We start from the raw sequence: 14,577 nt of genomic DNA on the forward strand, positions 1-14,577 counted from the left end.
TTGAGAATTTCTTTGTTCCTGATTTAGTTCTCCTTCTGAAAAAACACCTACACTTATGTCTCTGTAGGAGAAAGGTTGTGGTCCCCAGTGGAAGAAAGAATGCTGTGGGTGATCTACTGACATGATTTACAATAGTATTCTGCAGAATAATCAGATGAAAGTTCCAATTACATTTTAAATAGTAGTGCTCCAATTTGATCTTGAGTGTCCCCCAAAGGCCCATTTGTTTAAAAGGTCTTCAAAGTCTTGCTCTCCAGTGTTGTGCTAGTGAGAAGTGGTAGAAACTTTAAGAGCTGGCACCTAGTGGAAGGTCTTAAATCATTAGGGGTGTGTTCTCAAAGGGAATGGTAGAATGGCAGTCTTTTTCTCTCTCTTTTTTGGATTCTCAGCCATGAAGTGAGTAACTGTTTGCTTTACCACACACTCCCCACAAAGATGCACTGCCTTACCAGATGTCAAAAAGCAATGGGGCCAGCTGAAACTGGCCTCAACCTTCTAAAACTTTGGTCACAATAACATTTTTCTGTTTATAACCTAACTATCTAAGGGATTTATTACAATAACAGTAAACTAACTGACACAATCGAGTACATATGTTTTGTTAATTTAAAAACTGTAATAACAGAACAACATGTACCTTTTAGATGTATTTACCACATATTAACTTAGTGAAGACCACTGAAGTACAATCTCATTTGTGTGCATTCCACATGAATGTTCTTTTACTAGAAATATAGTGAATGGCCATGAAATATTTGTTGAAAGAATGAATTTCTAGGCCTGTATCTAAATTGCATATAATGTGTCACTGAGTGGGAAAATTTAATCTATCTGTGTGTGTGTGTGTGTGTGTGTGTGTGCTGAAAACTTAGACATTTGATCAGCTCTTGGATTAGGGTCATAACTGTGAATTGTGTAAAGAAGTACTGTATGTTGGAAAGATGTCTGACCTTTTATAAACTTTTAGGCTTATGGTAGTGAGAGATAGCCTTCCGTGTTGCTTACACTGAGACTTTTTCATTTGATCACAAGAACTCAAAATTTGAGTTTTTCTTAGAATGATTTCCATTAAGAAGAAAATTAACAAGTGTAGGTGATAAGAGAGTGTCTTTAAATAAAGCACAATTAGAATCTATAAGGCCTGGTGATTTTGTTCTTAAATGGTTTTGTTTGTGGCCCATGGAATAGGGCCACAAATCACAGTGCTGCTACACTAGTCTGAATTGCCATTGTGTTCCTGAATGGTGAGTTTCAGAACATGCAAGCACTGCTGGATCACTGACTCATTATATATTGATCACAGTATGTGGAAATGGGTGCTGTGTACACACAAAAGCAACATCAGTGCATTGGAATTGGCATCTCTCTAAACATCCCGTTTTCAGCTAAACATGCACAAGCCCACTGTGCTTACCAGGCAGGAAGACAAATTGTGTGTGTTCTGATCTGTGATGCCTTGCAGTTAGGCTTTTTAAAAGTGTAGCCTGAGGGCCTGGGATTTAGCTCAGTGGTTCCACCGCCTGCCTTGCAAGTGCAAGGACCCCAGTTCGATCCCTGGTACAAAAAAAAAGTGTAGCTTGCAGTATTTTTGAATAATGAAGTTTTTAAAAATTTTTTTTCTGTCATACCAGAGCGTTTTCCTATTGCCTTAAATCCCTGAAAACCCTCACCATATAATACAGCTTTTTCAAAGAATATAGTATAAGGACATTCTTTTCTGGGATGAATAACAGAATTTGAAAGTAATTGCAGACTTCCCAAAGTTATTAGGACTTCGGAGAATATAAGACAACTTGAATTTAAGGGGCTTGAGACCCTTGTAAAAGTTTTATGGCTCTTTCATGCTTTTGCTTTTGTGTTCTGAAATGCAGAAAGAGCTTGAGGGAGAGGAGAAGAAGCAAAATGTTATCAGAAGGAAAAATTCCTGCTAAAGCTACTTGGAGGGGAAAATGTGAAAATGGATTTTAATTTCTTTTTTGTTTTTCAAAGAATGTTGCTGTCTGTGAAAAATGAGGCCGGTGAAGGACAGAAAATGTTCCAAAGTCACTCTTTGTAAAACCCCCAAATTCTGTATATGTCTGTGTGACTGACTGGACAAGTTGTAGCTGACTGTATAGCCTCTGGATCCCCTTTCTCTCTTTTCAAAAATCTCATTCTCCAAATCCCCTAGTACCTACCATTTAGTATTCATTCAGTGAATACTTCCATAATACCGAGGACATGCCAGATACAGAAGCATGTCATAAAAATACAAAGATGGAGATACTACACTTGATCTTAGCCAAAAGGCTGAGAAGTGATAAAGATGCAGCTAATGATGAGTAAAGTAGACACCGATGTTTAAAGAAAAAAATTATTCATGACATGTTAAAGATAGTAAAGAAGACTACTCTCAAGGGGGGACTATCACAATAGTTATAGGGACCATTGTACTGGGGTTGTGCAGTGGGGGAAACAAACTGGACTTGACTCTTAACCTAAAGGATCCTGATTAAAGGTGGGTCAAGAAGGGAGTCTTTGTCAATTCCCCCTGTTGTTCAGGAAAGAAGAGACGGTCTTCTTTTCCTTGAACAATGTAAGTCTGTTTCTCATTTGGTGGAAGATATTTGCAGGACGGTGTAAGCAGCCAGGCAGGCATTTAATGAGGGGAATTTCTATGACAACAAAAGAGAAACAAAGGCTATTGGGTAGAAAGACAGTTTTGGATGTCAGAAAGCAACTATTAGAGAAGATTTATAGACTTAAGGAAATCATTTATATAAATAGAATCTTTGCTTCCTAGGCAAATTACTCAACAAGTAAAGAAAAATATTTTACAATAATCTAAGAAAACTTTGTACTTTTAACAGAAAACAAAATTGTAGATTTCCATGAGTACATCATGGAGCACTTAAAAAAAGAAAGAAAAAAAGCTTGCAAATAAATTCATCCAATTTTAGCAGGTTGACCATATGGAAAATTCCTTCTTCACAAAACTTATGTGACTGTTTTGTACCCATTCAGTTTTCTCCCACTATTTTTCTTTGTCATTGTGGAACAACTGTAGTCATCCTATTTTAGGAAAAAGTTTCTTTTTTTCTCTTAAAATATATTTTTGTTTATTTTATATTAGTATGTATTTGCAGTATATAATGATCACATTTATTTTAGGGAATTGGTATTGTCCATACCTCTCTTAATCCTTTTTGTCCCCTACCCCCCCCACCCCTCCCTACTCCTTCCAACTTTTGGTCCCTTTCCCATTTGCAAAAGCTCTATTTGTATTTTTTTGTTTTAATTCTTTCGTGTTATCTTCTGTCCTTTCCCTCTCCCTTTACATCTCTTGATTCCCTTCCCATTTGAAAAAGTATCTATTATCTATCTTGTATTTTGCTCTTTATTTATATTTTGGGCTTCTCATATAAGAGAAACTATACAATATTTAAGCTTGCCTCTCTGCTTTATTTCACTTAATAATATTGTCTCAAAGTGCATCCATTTACTTACAGATGCCTCAAATTTGTCCTTCTTTATGGCAGAGTAGTAATACATTGTGTATAAATACCACACTTTCTTTATTCATTCATCTGCTGATAGGCATATAGGCCATTTCCTAGATTTAGTTACTATAAATCATGCTGCTATAAAGATAGGCATGCTTGTATCACTGTAATATGATGACTTCAACACTTTTGGGAAGATACCTAGAAGAGGAATAGCTGGGTCAAATGGAATTCTAGTTTTAGTTTGGTGGTTTTTTTTAGTTTTAGTTTTTTGATGAATCTCTATACTGATATAAATAGTAGTTGTACCAGTTCAACAATGGAGAAGTGTTCCTTTTCCCTTAAGCCTTGTCAGCATTTATTATTATTCCCAGCACCATTTATTAAAGAGTCATCTTTCCTGCAGTGTATCCTTTTTGTCCCTTTGTCAGAGATCAAAGAGGTGAAAGTGTTTGTGGTTGTTTCTGCTTCCTCTGTTCTATTCCCCTGAGCCACATGTCTATTTTTATGTTAGGACCATGCTGTTCTTATCATTGTAGTATTGTAATATAACTTCAAATCTAGAATTGTGATGTCTCCTGCTTTGCTTTTGCTATCCAGGACTGCTTTTGCTATTCTGGGTTCCTTCTGCTTCCGTATGAATTTTAGGATTGCTTTCTTCAGATCTGGGAGGAATGCTATTGGTATTTTGATTGGGATTGTGTTAAAAATATATGTAATTTTTGGAAGTATAGCCATTTTGAATATATTTGTTCCAGCTATCTAAGAATATGGGATATCTTTTCATTTTCTGATGTATTCTTTGACCTTCTTTTTCAAAGTAATGTAATTTTCATTGTTGAGTTCTTTTACTTTCTTGGTTAGGTTAATTCCTAAGTATTTACTTAATTTTTTTGGATGCTTTTGTGATTCTCCTAATTTCTTTCTCAGCGAGTTTATTGATAGTATACAAGAACTCTATTGATTTTTGCATGCTGATTTTGTATCCTGCTACATTGCTGAATTTGGCTATTAATTTTAGGAATCTTTTGGTGAAATTTTTGCAGTCTTATATGTACAGGATAATGTCATCTGCAAATAATGATACTTTGACTTCTTTCTTTCCTTTATATATCCTTTCTATTTCTTTCTCTTGTTTGATTGCTCTGGCTAATTTATTGCAGACTATGTTGAACAGGAGTGGTGATACTGGATACGTTTGTCATGTTCCCGATTTTAGAGGGAAAGCTTTTAGTATTTCCCCATTTAATATGATGTTGGCAGTACGCTTGTCATAAATGGCTTTTATCAGATTCAGGTGCTTACCTTCCATACTTATTTTCTTCAGTATTATTTATCATGACTGAGTGTTGAATTTTGTCAAAGATTTTTTCTGCATCCATTAAAAATGATAGTGAGATTTTGGTCCTGGCTTCTGTTTTGTGTGATGGATCACATTTCTTGATTTTCAAATGCTGAACCATCCTTGCATCCCTGGGATGAAGACTACTTGGTCATGATGTATGATATTTTTAATGATTTGTTGCACCTTGTTTGCATGTATCTTGTTGAAAATTGTTGCATCTATGTTCGTTAGAGAGATCGGCCTATAGTTCCTTTTTTTTGTTTGGATCCTTGTCTGATTTTAAAATCAGGATAATAGTAGCTTCCAGGAATGACTTTGTGAGTACTCCTTCCCTTTGAATTTCATTAAAGAGTTTGTGGAGTATTGACATTAGATTGTCTCTTAAGTTCTTGGAGAATTCAGCAGTGAATCCATCAGGTCCTGAGATTTTCTTATTGGAAGATTTTTAATTAATGCTTCTATTTCATTGCCTGTTTGGGGATTATTCAGGATTTTTAAATCTTCTTTGTTCAGTTTTGATAATTCATTTATATCTAGGAATGTATCTATTTATCTGTTTTTTCTGAGCTCTCCAATTTATTGATGTGCAGGCTTGTGAAATAGTTGCTAAAATCGTCAAGATTTCAGTGGTGTTCATTGTGATTTCATCTCTTTAATTTGTAATTGCACTGATCTGTGTCTTTCCTTTTTTTTTTTTTTTTTGGTAAGTTTGGGTAAGGGTTTTCCTATTTTGTTTATTCTTTCACAACACTGGCTTTTTGATTCATCAATTCCTGATCTTTATAATTTCATTTCTTGTATTAGCTTTGGATTTGGATTGTTCTTGTTTTTCTAGGAACTTAAGATGCATCATTAGGTTATTTATTCAGATACATTCTGTTTTTCTGAGGTGAGCTTTCACAGCTATAAACTTCCCTCATGGGACTGCTTTCATTTTGTCTCATAAGATCTGTTATATTGTAGTGGCATTATTTAATTCTAGGAAATGTCTTGTTTCTTCCTTAATTTCTTCAGTGATTCATTGACCATTCAAGAGTCTGTTTAATTTGCATGCATTTGCATAATTTCTATGGTTTCTTTTGCCACTGATTTCTAGTTTCATTGCTCTATGACCCGAAAATATGCATGGTAAAATTTTGATTATTTTGGATTTACTTAAGCATGCTTTATTGGCTAGTATGTGGTCTGTTTTGGAGAAAGTTCCATGTGGTACCAAGAATGCATATTTTGTTGTAGTTGGGTGAAACACTGTGTATATCTATGAAGTCCATTTTTTAAAAGATTTGGTTCAACTCTCCTGTTTCTTTGCTGATTTTTTTTGTCTAGTTGATCTATTGGGTGATAGTAGGGTAATATAATTTAATTGATGCCTATCTGATCTTTTATGTCCAGTGGTGTTTCTTTTATGAAGTTAGGTGCATCAGTATTTGACATTGTTGATTTTTATTTCTTCTTGTTGAATAGTTCCCTTAACCAATATGAGGATCCTTCTTTGACCCTTCTGGTCAGTTTTGGCTGAAAGTCCACTATGTCTGAATATGAAGTAGTTCTTTCTGCTTATTTTCATGTTCCTGTTGCATGAAATATTGGTTTCTATCTTTTGATTTTTAGTCCATAAATTTGGGGGGGTTAAATGTGTTTCTTGTATGCACAAAACATTAGATTTTGTTTCTTGATCTATTCTGTCAATCTGTCTTTTAATTGGCTAATCAAGACCATTCACATTGATAGTTGGAGGTATTTTGTTGGACTGTCTTCTTATGTTTCTATTTTTTGTTTATTTATTTGTTTGGTTTCTGTGCTGAGGCTTGCAGGTTAATACAGTGTGTAACTTTGTTACTAGTATGGAGACCACTTTAGTTAATGTCTACTTTTCAGAGATATCCCTTTGGTGTAGCTAACTATTGGCCTTTGCTGATGTCCCAGGATCCAATCACCTCTGTTTATATGGCAGGAGAGATTGCAGTTTATTAGGCTCAGTTCACAGTTCTCCATGCAAGGGCTGCAGTAGTTTTTGTGAACCCCAAGCAATCCAGAAATTGGCATAGAGAGGAAACCAATTGATAGAAACAACTATGTCACCTTGTTTTTAGTAATAAAATCAGCAATTACAATAGCATCCAATACATACTGAATATTCACAAACCCTAAGAACCAATAATGTAGCACCCTTAACCCCAGCAAAGAGATTTATGATTTTAGTGTAAACACTAAGACAAACTAGATATTGACCTGCAGTAAGTCTACCAAATAGAGCAACTTTACCTCCACTAACAATGGAACAATGCTCAACAGTAATAAAATATGGTTACCTAACTATGCAGAGATTCACAAAGTTTAATGGTTATACCAATAAAGACACAAAGTGTGGAGAATGGTAGCATGAAAAAAGTAAAATTTAAGAAATTAAGTGATGGAAAATGAGAAGGAGGTGATAAAAGTGAAATAAAGGATCCTATTAAAGCACAAAAGGAAATTAATAAATTACATAAAAATGACTGAAAAGAATTAAAAAGAGAAATAAGCAATAGAGAGTAAATTCAGAAAAACAAAAAAATAATAGAAAAACAAAAGAGAGAATGTGAGAAAAGAGGTAGAAAAGGAAAAAAGAGGACCCAAACAATCAAAAAATAAAAATAATAAAGGAGATAGAAAATAGAAAATGAAACTTCAAACATGAACAACAACAAAAATACAGCAGAAAAAAAAATGGGTCAAAAATGTCCTATGTATTTCCAAATGAGTGATTTCCTTTCAAGACCTGTAGTCTTTGAAATCCAGCAAGTGACAGTTCTCTCCATGCACTTTATAGCCTGCAGGTTTTTGTAGTGAGCCATGTACTCAAGAGGTCCCCCATCTGTAAACCCCAGACCGACCGTAGCTGTTGTCCAAGCCATATCATGTCCCCACTAATATTGGTGTACCAAGAAGCAATCAGAACACTGGTCTCTGCTAGATGTAAACAGTGAGGTTGGGGCTCCAGCAGACCACTGAATTCAACATCATTCCCTTCAAATCCACCCACCTTTGAAAACCATACCCACCAAACCTGGCCTCCGTCGTGGAATGCAGTCCCCATCTCCTTCCTGGCCTGAGCTTGAACTCTTCAGGGGATCTATGTCTAGCCCTCACCCTCTCCACATCTGTCTCTCATGGCTGTCTCTCACCCAGTTTCTGTGGTAGGGTAACACTTTAGTCCTGGAGTGAAACTGTAGTATAAGTGTTCTGTGGCTCAGCCCCACACAATCAACCCCTTCCCAAAATGCACCTGATTAAATTCTCTGGCAACATGGCAGGTGCTGCACTGGATTTCTCCAACTGTATCCTGCTGTGAAGAAGTCACTCTCAGGGTAAAAGTTGATACTATTTTTGTAGTTTACAATGCCCATAGGCTTTCCTTGGGGCTAGCACCATTGGCTCATCCATTATTTCTCTCTGAAGCAGGTGACTCTTTTAGGCTTACTTGTTTTCCAGGGAGTTACCCTTGTCCTCAGTTGGGTGGATTGTTTGGCAGTCTGTGGTTCTGTGCTGAGAACCAAGGTGCAGAGCAGGCTAGGAGTTTTTTGAAAATTTGACAAAAAAACTTGACAGCTTTTTGCAAGGCAGCAGATCCCACACCTTGCAGTGTGTTGGAGGCAGGTCCTTCTCCTCCATAAAAATGCATTTTTTTGTACCTTGTATACTTTCTTTGTTAAAAAATCTACTTATTTTACATATTTTTCATACAAAATTATTACCCTCACTCTTATTATTTCTGGTAGTTTTAATTATATATCTTGATTGTAATTTTTAACTGTGAACATTCTTTTACAGAGCAAACTAGGAAGTAGACAATTGTGAAGTATCTGATTTATATCAGCATTCTGTACAGATCAGCAAGTTTTATAAATATATCATCTCACATTTCTTATAGATATATGCTAATTCCTAATTTTTTGTGTTTAATATGCCTAATATACTTTATTCTCTCTATACTACATTTAGGCCAAAAGAATATAAGCCTAAATATAGATTTAATAATTAGCATTTTGGTAGTTTATCTCACTTAAAAATGGTATAGCTATTTAATATCTATTGTTTGATTTAACTTACTGTAGATCTAAGACTTCACATAATCAAAGGTTTTGTGCACTGTTCTTAGGCAGTCAGTATGACATAGAGCAAGGCTAGCAATATCTCAAAATTTTTCCCTGTTAACTATTTTCATAGCATGTGTGTGTCAGGCTACCAAAAGGTAAAAATGTTAAATATATGAGTTGTTTGTTTAACTGCTATATTGATATACATGAAGTAGTGGCTTCTGTACTTTTTTATGCTGGTTCTTAGGTTGAAATTTTAAAATGTTATACTTTTAAACATTTAGTAGAGATAATATACTACTAAACTCAGGTAGAATTAAAAATGTATGCTTCTATTCTACTTAATGCTCATAAGTCAGAAGACATTCCCATTTCTGTCAAACCGGTTTTACTTATGAAAGATATATACAAGTCATGTGAAATTTAAAAGCATTTGAGTTAGTTCCTATATTTCTGGAAGTTTTAGGAATATTTCATTTATATAAGTCTCATTTATTTTTATATTAATTTAATATAATGCAAATAGAGATTCGACAGCTTTTATTCTAGGATTATGGCCATGAATCTAGCAACACACTTACAAAATTCATTGGTTTATTTCCACTTTGTTATACCTGAGTTGCATTTCTGACAAAAGTAGAATAAATTGAGATTGCTACTCAATAAGGGCTTTTTACTAATTTTTGTGGAGAAGACCTCAAATTTTTCCTTTGCCCTGATCCTTAATATGTAATTTAATGAGGTTCCATTCCCCCCACCCTCTTGTTCCTTTTTTTTTTTTGGTACTGGAGGTTGAACTTGGGGCCTTTCCACCGAACTATATTCCCAGCCTTCACCCCTTTTATAAGTTATAAGACAGGGTTTTGCTAAGTCACTAATTTGGCCAGTCTGGTCTAGAACTTGTGATCTTCCTGCCTCAGCCTCCCAAAGTGCTGAGGTCATAGTCATGCCCAAATATATGGAGGAGGTTTTCAAGTAATTTTTAGACAAGAAACTGACAGGACATCAAGCAGATATCTCCAGGCTCCATCTGAGGAGATAAAATATATGTTTCCTATTGATTTTTTACTCTTCAGCCTCAAGTAGTTAGTTTCAGGGATTTCTGTGTTCCTTTCAAGCCCCTAATGGTGACAGGGGCCTACAGTTGACCTGACTAAGGGAACTGAGGAACTACAATGGGAAGGAAAAATTCTAACAGGGCTGATCAGAGGGTTGAAGGAGGTAAGAGTTTGAAAGGGAACATACCAAAGAATTCAAGAGAGCTAAAGGGAAGACTGCAGGTGGGAACAATAAGGAGAAATAGAGGTGATAGGAAAGAAGAGGTCTTAGAGCTGGTTTGGGGAGACCACTAAAGTTACAAATTATCCTCAGCAAAATCATACCTATTAGAAAGGAAGTAGATCACTCTGGCAATACATATATAGTCAGTAGTTTGAGAAGTGGTATTTCAGATGGTTGTAAAGCTTCTATGGGAGAATTAGAAGCAGAGAGAGAAAACAGGCTCACTAATTCCCCCCCCCCCAAAAGTCCAGCCTAGGGAGTCAAGGGGTAATCTCTACTTGAGGAAAAAAGAACCAGGAAAATTTTCTAGCGTAGAGCCAATCACTCAGACAAAAAGCCAGAAAGACTTTCAGTCCAGCAAGTACTGCTGTAGTTTGAAAATCTCCACCATAAATAATGTTGAAACTTAATTTCTATTGTGAGGTATTGGAAGGGTAGGGACTTGGAGGTGAGACTTTTGACAGGTAATTAAATGAGGTTATAAGGGCAGGCCCTAATACAAGGAGACTGTGGTTTTATATAAAGAGGAGGAAAGACCTGAGTTAGGATGCTCTGTCTCACTTTTCATGCCCTAGACTGCTTTTGAGATTCTATACAAAAACCCTACTAGCAAGAAGGACCTCACCAGATGGAGCTGCCTAAGCTTGAACTTCCCAGCCTCCATAACCATTAGTCAAACCTTTATTATTTATTAATTATTCATGGATGGTATTCAGTTATAGCAATGGAAGAAGACTAAGATTAAAAGAAGCCCAGACTCTTACCCAGCTTTAAAGTGCACACTGAGAATCATAAGAATCAAAATCCATTCTAACTTTCCTTCATTGGCCTATCATATAGAGTACTGGCTCAGGAATTAGACTCACCAATGGTTCCTTGATTAGTGAGCTAGAAGTGAAGATAAAAGCTTCAAGGATATTGTTACTGATTATATCTAGATAACCCCCCAAAGATCCACATGCTCATAGGTGGAGCTTTTGGATAATGCTTTGATTATTGGGGCATGATGCTTACATCGCATTAATCCACTGATGAATTTATAGGTAAATGTGATGGTGGGAGGTGAACCCTGGTTGGAGGAGATGAATCACTGGAGGGGATGACCTAGAGCAGTACATTTCCCTCCCCTTCTCCTCCTTCCACAGGATCTGCTTCCTGTCTGCCATGGAGTGAGCAGCTACTCCTCCAACATGTCCCAGTGCCATGCCATCCTGCCTTGGAGCCAGTTGACAGTGGACTGAAGCAGGAGGCAAAATAAACCTCTCCTCCTTTGAGTTGCAGGTATTGGGTATTGTGTTCCAGTGACAGGAAAGTGAATATGACAGGTATAACCTTAGGGTTCTGGATGAGAGGTCTGGAGGTCAGATGATGAATCTGATTCCATCTGAATCACTGGAACCATAATTACTAAAGAAAAACTTTTGTGTAGCACTTTAGATATACTAAGGGGAACTCTATTCAATAGGGGACTATCACAATAGGTATAGGGACCCCTGCAATGGGGTCTTGCAGTGGGAGAGAGAAACTGGGCCTAACTTCAACATGACAAATGGTGATTTATAGCCAAGGAGGAAAGTGGGGTTGGTAGATGGAAAATCAATAAGAAGGAACAATGGGGTGACTGAACCAATAGAGTTTTGCTTAAGTTATGCCAGACTGATCAGATATCTAGTTTGGTGCAAAACGAATTTACTCAAGTATAAGGAGTGGGTCAGAACCAAGGGTGGGGGATTAATAGGATTCTTGTTCAAATCAGATTCCACAAGCACAGTAAGGAAAGTCTAAGGTCAGGCCCATCTGAACAGAGGGCTCAGAGGAACCTAACTAAAGTTTGGCCAAAGAATAGCGTTTATCACTTCCTTCTCGTCTTGGCATTTACCACCTAGTTTATACATATAATATATTATAAATGACTTCAGATGCTGCCAAGAAGAATAGGAGATGCCACTGAAAGCATAGACAAGAGTATTTGCTTTGGACGGACAGGAAATTACCCCTGTAACCTGTAATGATTAAACTGAAATCTGAAGAGGTAGGTGTTCCAGGCTGCAGCAAAAATCTGAAGGAAAAAAAAAAAAAAGACTCTTAGGCAGGAAGGATCATGAATGCTCTCAGAATTGAAAGGCTAGAATTGAAAACCAGAGGTAAAGTGGGAAGAATTTATGGGCAGAAAACTGTAGATCGATGTCTGAGAAGACTGAGGAGACCATACAACTGCTTCTTGACCTCTTTTGGGATTTGGTTTTTACAGTAAAGAAAATGGGTAGTTGTGGAAGGGTTTGCAAAAGAGATATAACAAGACCTGATGGGTGTTTTTTTTGTTTTGTTTTGTTGGTACGGGGGATCGAACTCAGGACCTTGCACTTGTGAGGAGGGCGGTGGCACCACTGAGCTAAATCCTCGGCCCCCTGATGGGTGTTTTAAGAAGGTCACTGTGGCTGGAGGATGGTAAGAGACTGAAAGGCGGAAGGAGGAAATCTCAGGAGCCCAATTCAGTATGGCTGTAGTCAACAGGAGATATGAGGATGACCTGAAGGGGAGAGGCTGCAGAAGAGATAAAATGAAAGTTTCTTGAAATATTTAGGGGCTAGATTGGAGAATAAGGGACCAAGAACCATACCCAGGGCTTTGGCTGATGTGAAGGGCTGTTGTTGAACCCATTTGAGAGAGGAGAAACCCAGTGTGCTTGTAAGAGATGGCGTGCACGAACACAAATGAGAGACTAAAGTAGTGGCTTTCAAATTTTGACAGTAAGAAATACATTTTATATAGCTTCCCTATGGGCAGACAGGGTGTGAAAAACTTCTAAAACAATGCTTCCCCTTTTCATATGCCACGAATGGGTATTTCCCATTTTATTCTATTAAAAACAAGCCAAACAAGAAAAAACAGCACCGGGGGGCTAGGTGGTAATGGCAGCCATGACAGCGGAAGTGACAGAAGAAGGGGGCATTGTGCAGGCTCACAGTGTAGTTTGCCACGCACAAGCCCTGGTGCTACTATTAGAGCATTAGGAGCTGTTGCCCACACAGTCAGTCGGGCTACTGCTTCGGCCCGGAGCGGAGCTTGGCGAGCGGCTGCTCTGTGGCTCGACCCTCCGCCGCACTCCTTAGAGGCCCACAATGGCAACCTCTCACCGACCCATCAAGGGCATCCTGAAAAATAAAGGTTCAACAACCACCTCAGGGGGTGCTTCTGCCCAGCAGTTCAGAACGTCAACCCAAGCGGTCCAGAGGAAGAAATCTCAGAGGTGGGATGAATACAACATCCTTGCGACTCACCTCTCATCATACAGAGATCATGATTTGGTGAAGGCAAATGAACCGGGCACTCCCTATGTCGGTGTACAAGATACTAGGGAAGTTACTGCAAGAGATGTCAAAGCCAAAGAAGTTATAACCTTGGATATGTTAGCTAAGAAATTAGCTGCCACTGACCTTTTTGAAACCAAGGGGTCAGTGGAGGATGAAAAGAGCGGCGAGGCACATACCAACCAATTCCTTCTTACTAAAAAAGAAAAGCAGCGACAATTTGAGATGAAAAGAAAGCTTCTCTACAGTGAAGGACTGAACCTCAAGTCTGCTGCACAGTTGCTTTCTGAGGACCTATGGGATGAACTGGATGAAGATGAGAAACAAGAAAGTCTAACTAAAGAAAACGCTACCACTGAAGTTCCTGCAGATGAAGATGACCTGAAGGCCCAGTTGGTCAATGCTTAGAAGATAACTGCCACTGTATTCCGTTGGTCAGATAAATACATACCTTGTCACCAACCAAGGCTGTAAGCTTACAACTCATGCTTTAACTACCAAACTACTTATTAGTTAAATTATACTGCAGAAATTCAATGGTAATCCTTAAAAAAATAAAAAAAAATAATGGAAAATGACTTCATGGTGTTCTTGTGCTTAATTCTTCATCATCAGTCCCAAATCACATTGCTTTTATAAATTGGCTAGTTAATATACACATTCTGTAGCTTTTTAATGTGTTAAAGGTTTAAAGGGGGATTAATATATATTCTTTTCTAGATGTAGTAGCTTTTATAGAAAATATTTTGTTAAAAATTCAAATGCAAATTGGTATAGTAGGTTATCTGGATAGAAATTCAGGCTGAAAAACACTAGTCCTTAGCATGATTTGCCTAATTTAATTGAGAGAGTATATAAGTTATTGTCGAATTTCCTCAGCCTAGTACCTTTAAATTTTTCTCACTTTGTTTTTGCTACATAAAAGGAAATAACTTGTTCTCATAATAAAATCTTTTTTCTATCAACTATCAGTTTAAAATAGCAACACTTTTTATTCAGTAGGTGGGCAGATTTGGCATCAAAGGATAAAGGTTAAGACAGACATGAAAAGGGACTACTGAGATAACAATAGAACTAAA

The 14,577-nt window shown here is 37.2% G+C and overlaps 1 protein-coding gene and 1 pseudogene across 1 annotated transcript; one reads left to right on the plus strand and one right to left on the minus strand.

Annotated features, from left to right (window-relative positions):
• Nucleotides 1-2,180: 2,180 nt before the first annotated feature.
• Nucleotides 2,181-2,301, minus strand: LOC147824330 (U2 spliceosomal RNA; annotated as a pseudogene).
• Nucleotides 2,302-13,309: 11,008 nt separating this feature from the next.
• Ppp1r2c (PPP1R2 family member C) lies at nucleotides 13,310-13,906 on the plus strand. The gene has a single exon (XM_004850076.3). The coding sequence runs from the start codon at nucleotides 13,310-13,312 to the stop codon at nucleotides 13,904-13,906; it is 597 nt and encodes a 198-aa protein (XP_004850133.1).
• Nucleotides 13,907-14,577: the final 671 nt, after the last annotated feature.

The sequence above is a fragment of the Heterocephalus glaber genome, unplaced genomic scaffold, assembly GCF_053883595.1.
Source record: "Heterocephalus glaber isolate CG9 unplaced genomic scaffold, H.glaber_assembly_v1.0 deba00001547, whole genome shotgun sequence".
NCBI lineage: Eukaryota > Metazoa > Chordata > Mammalia > Rodentia > Bathyergidae > Heterocephalus > Heterocephalus glaber.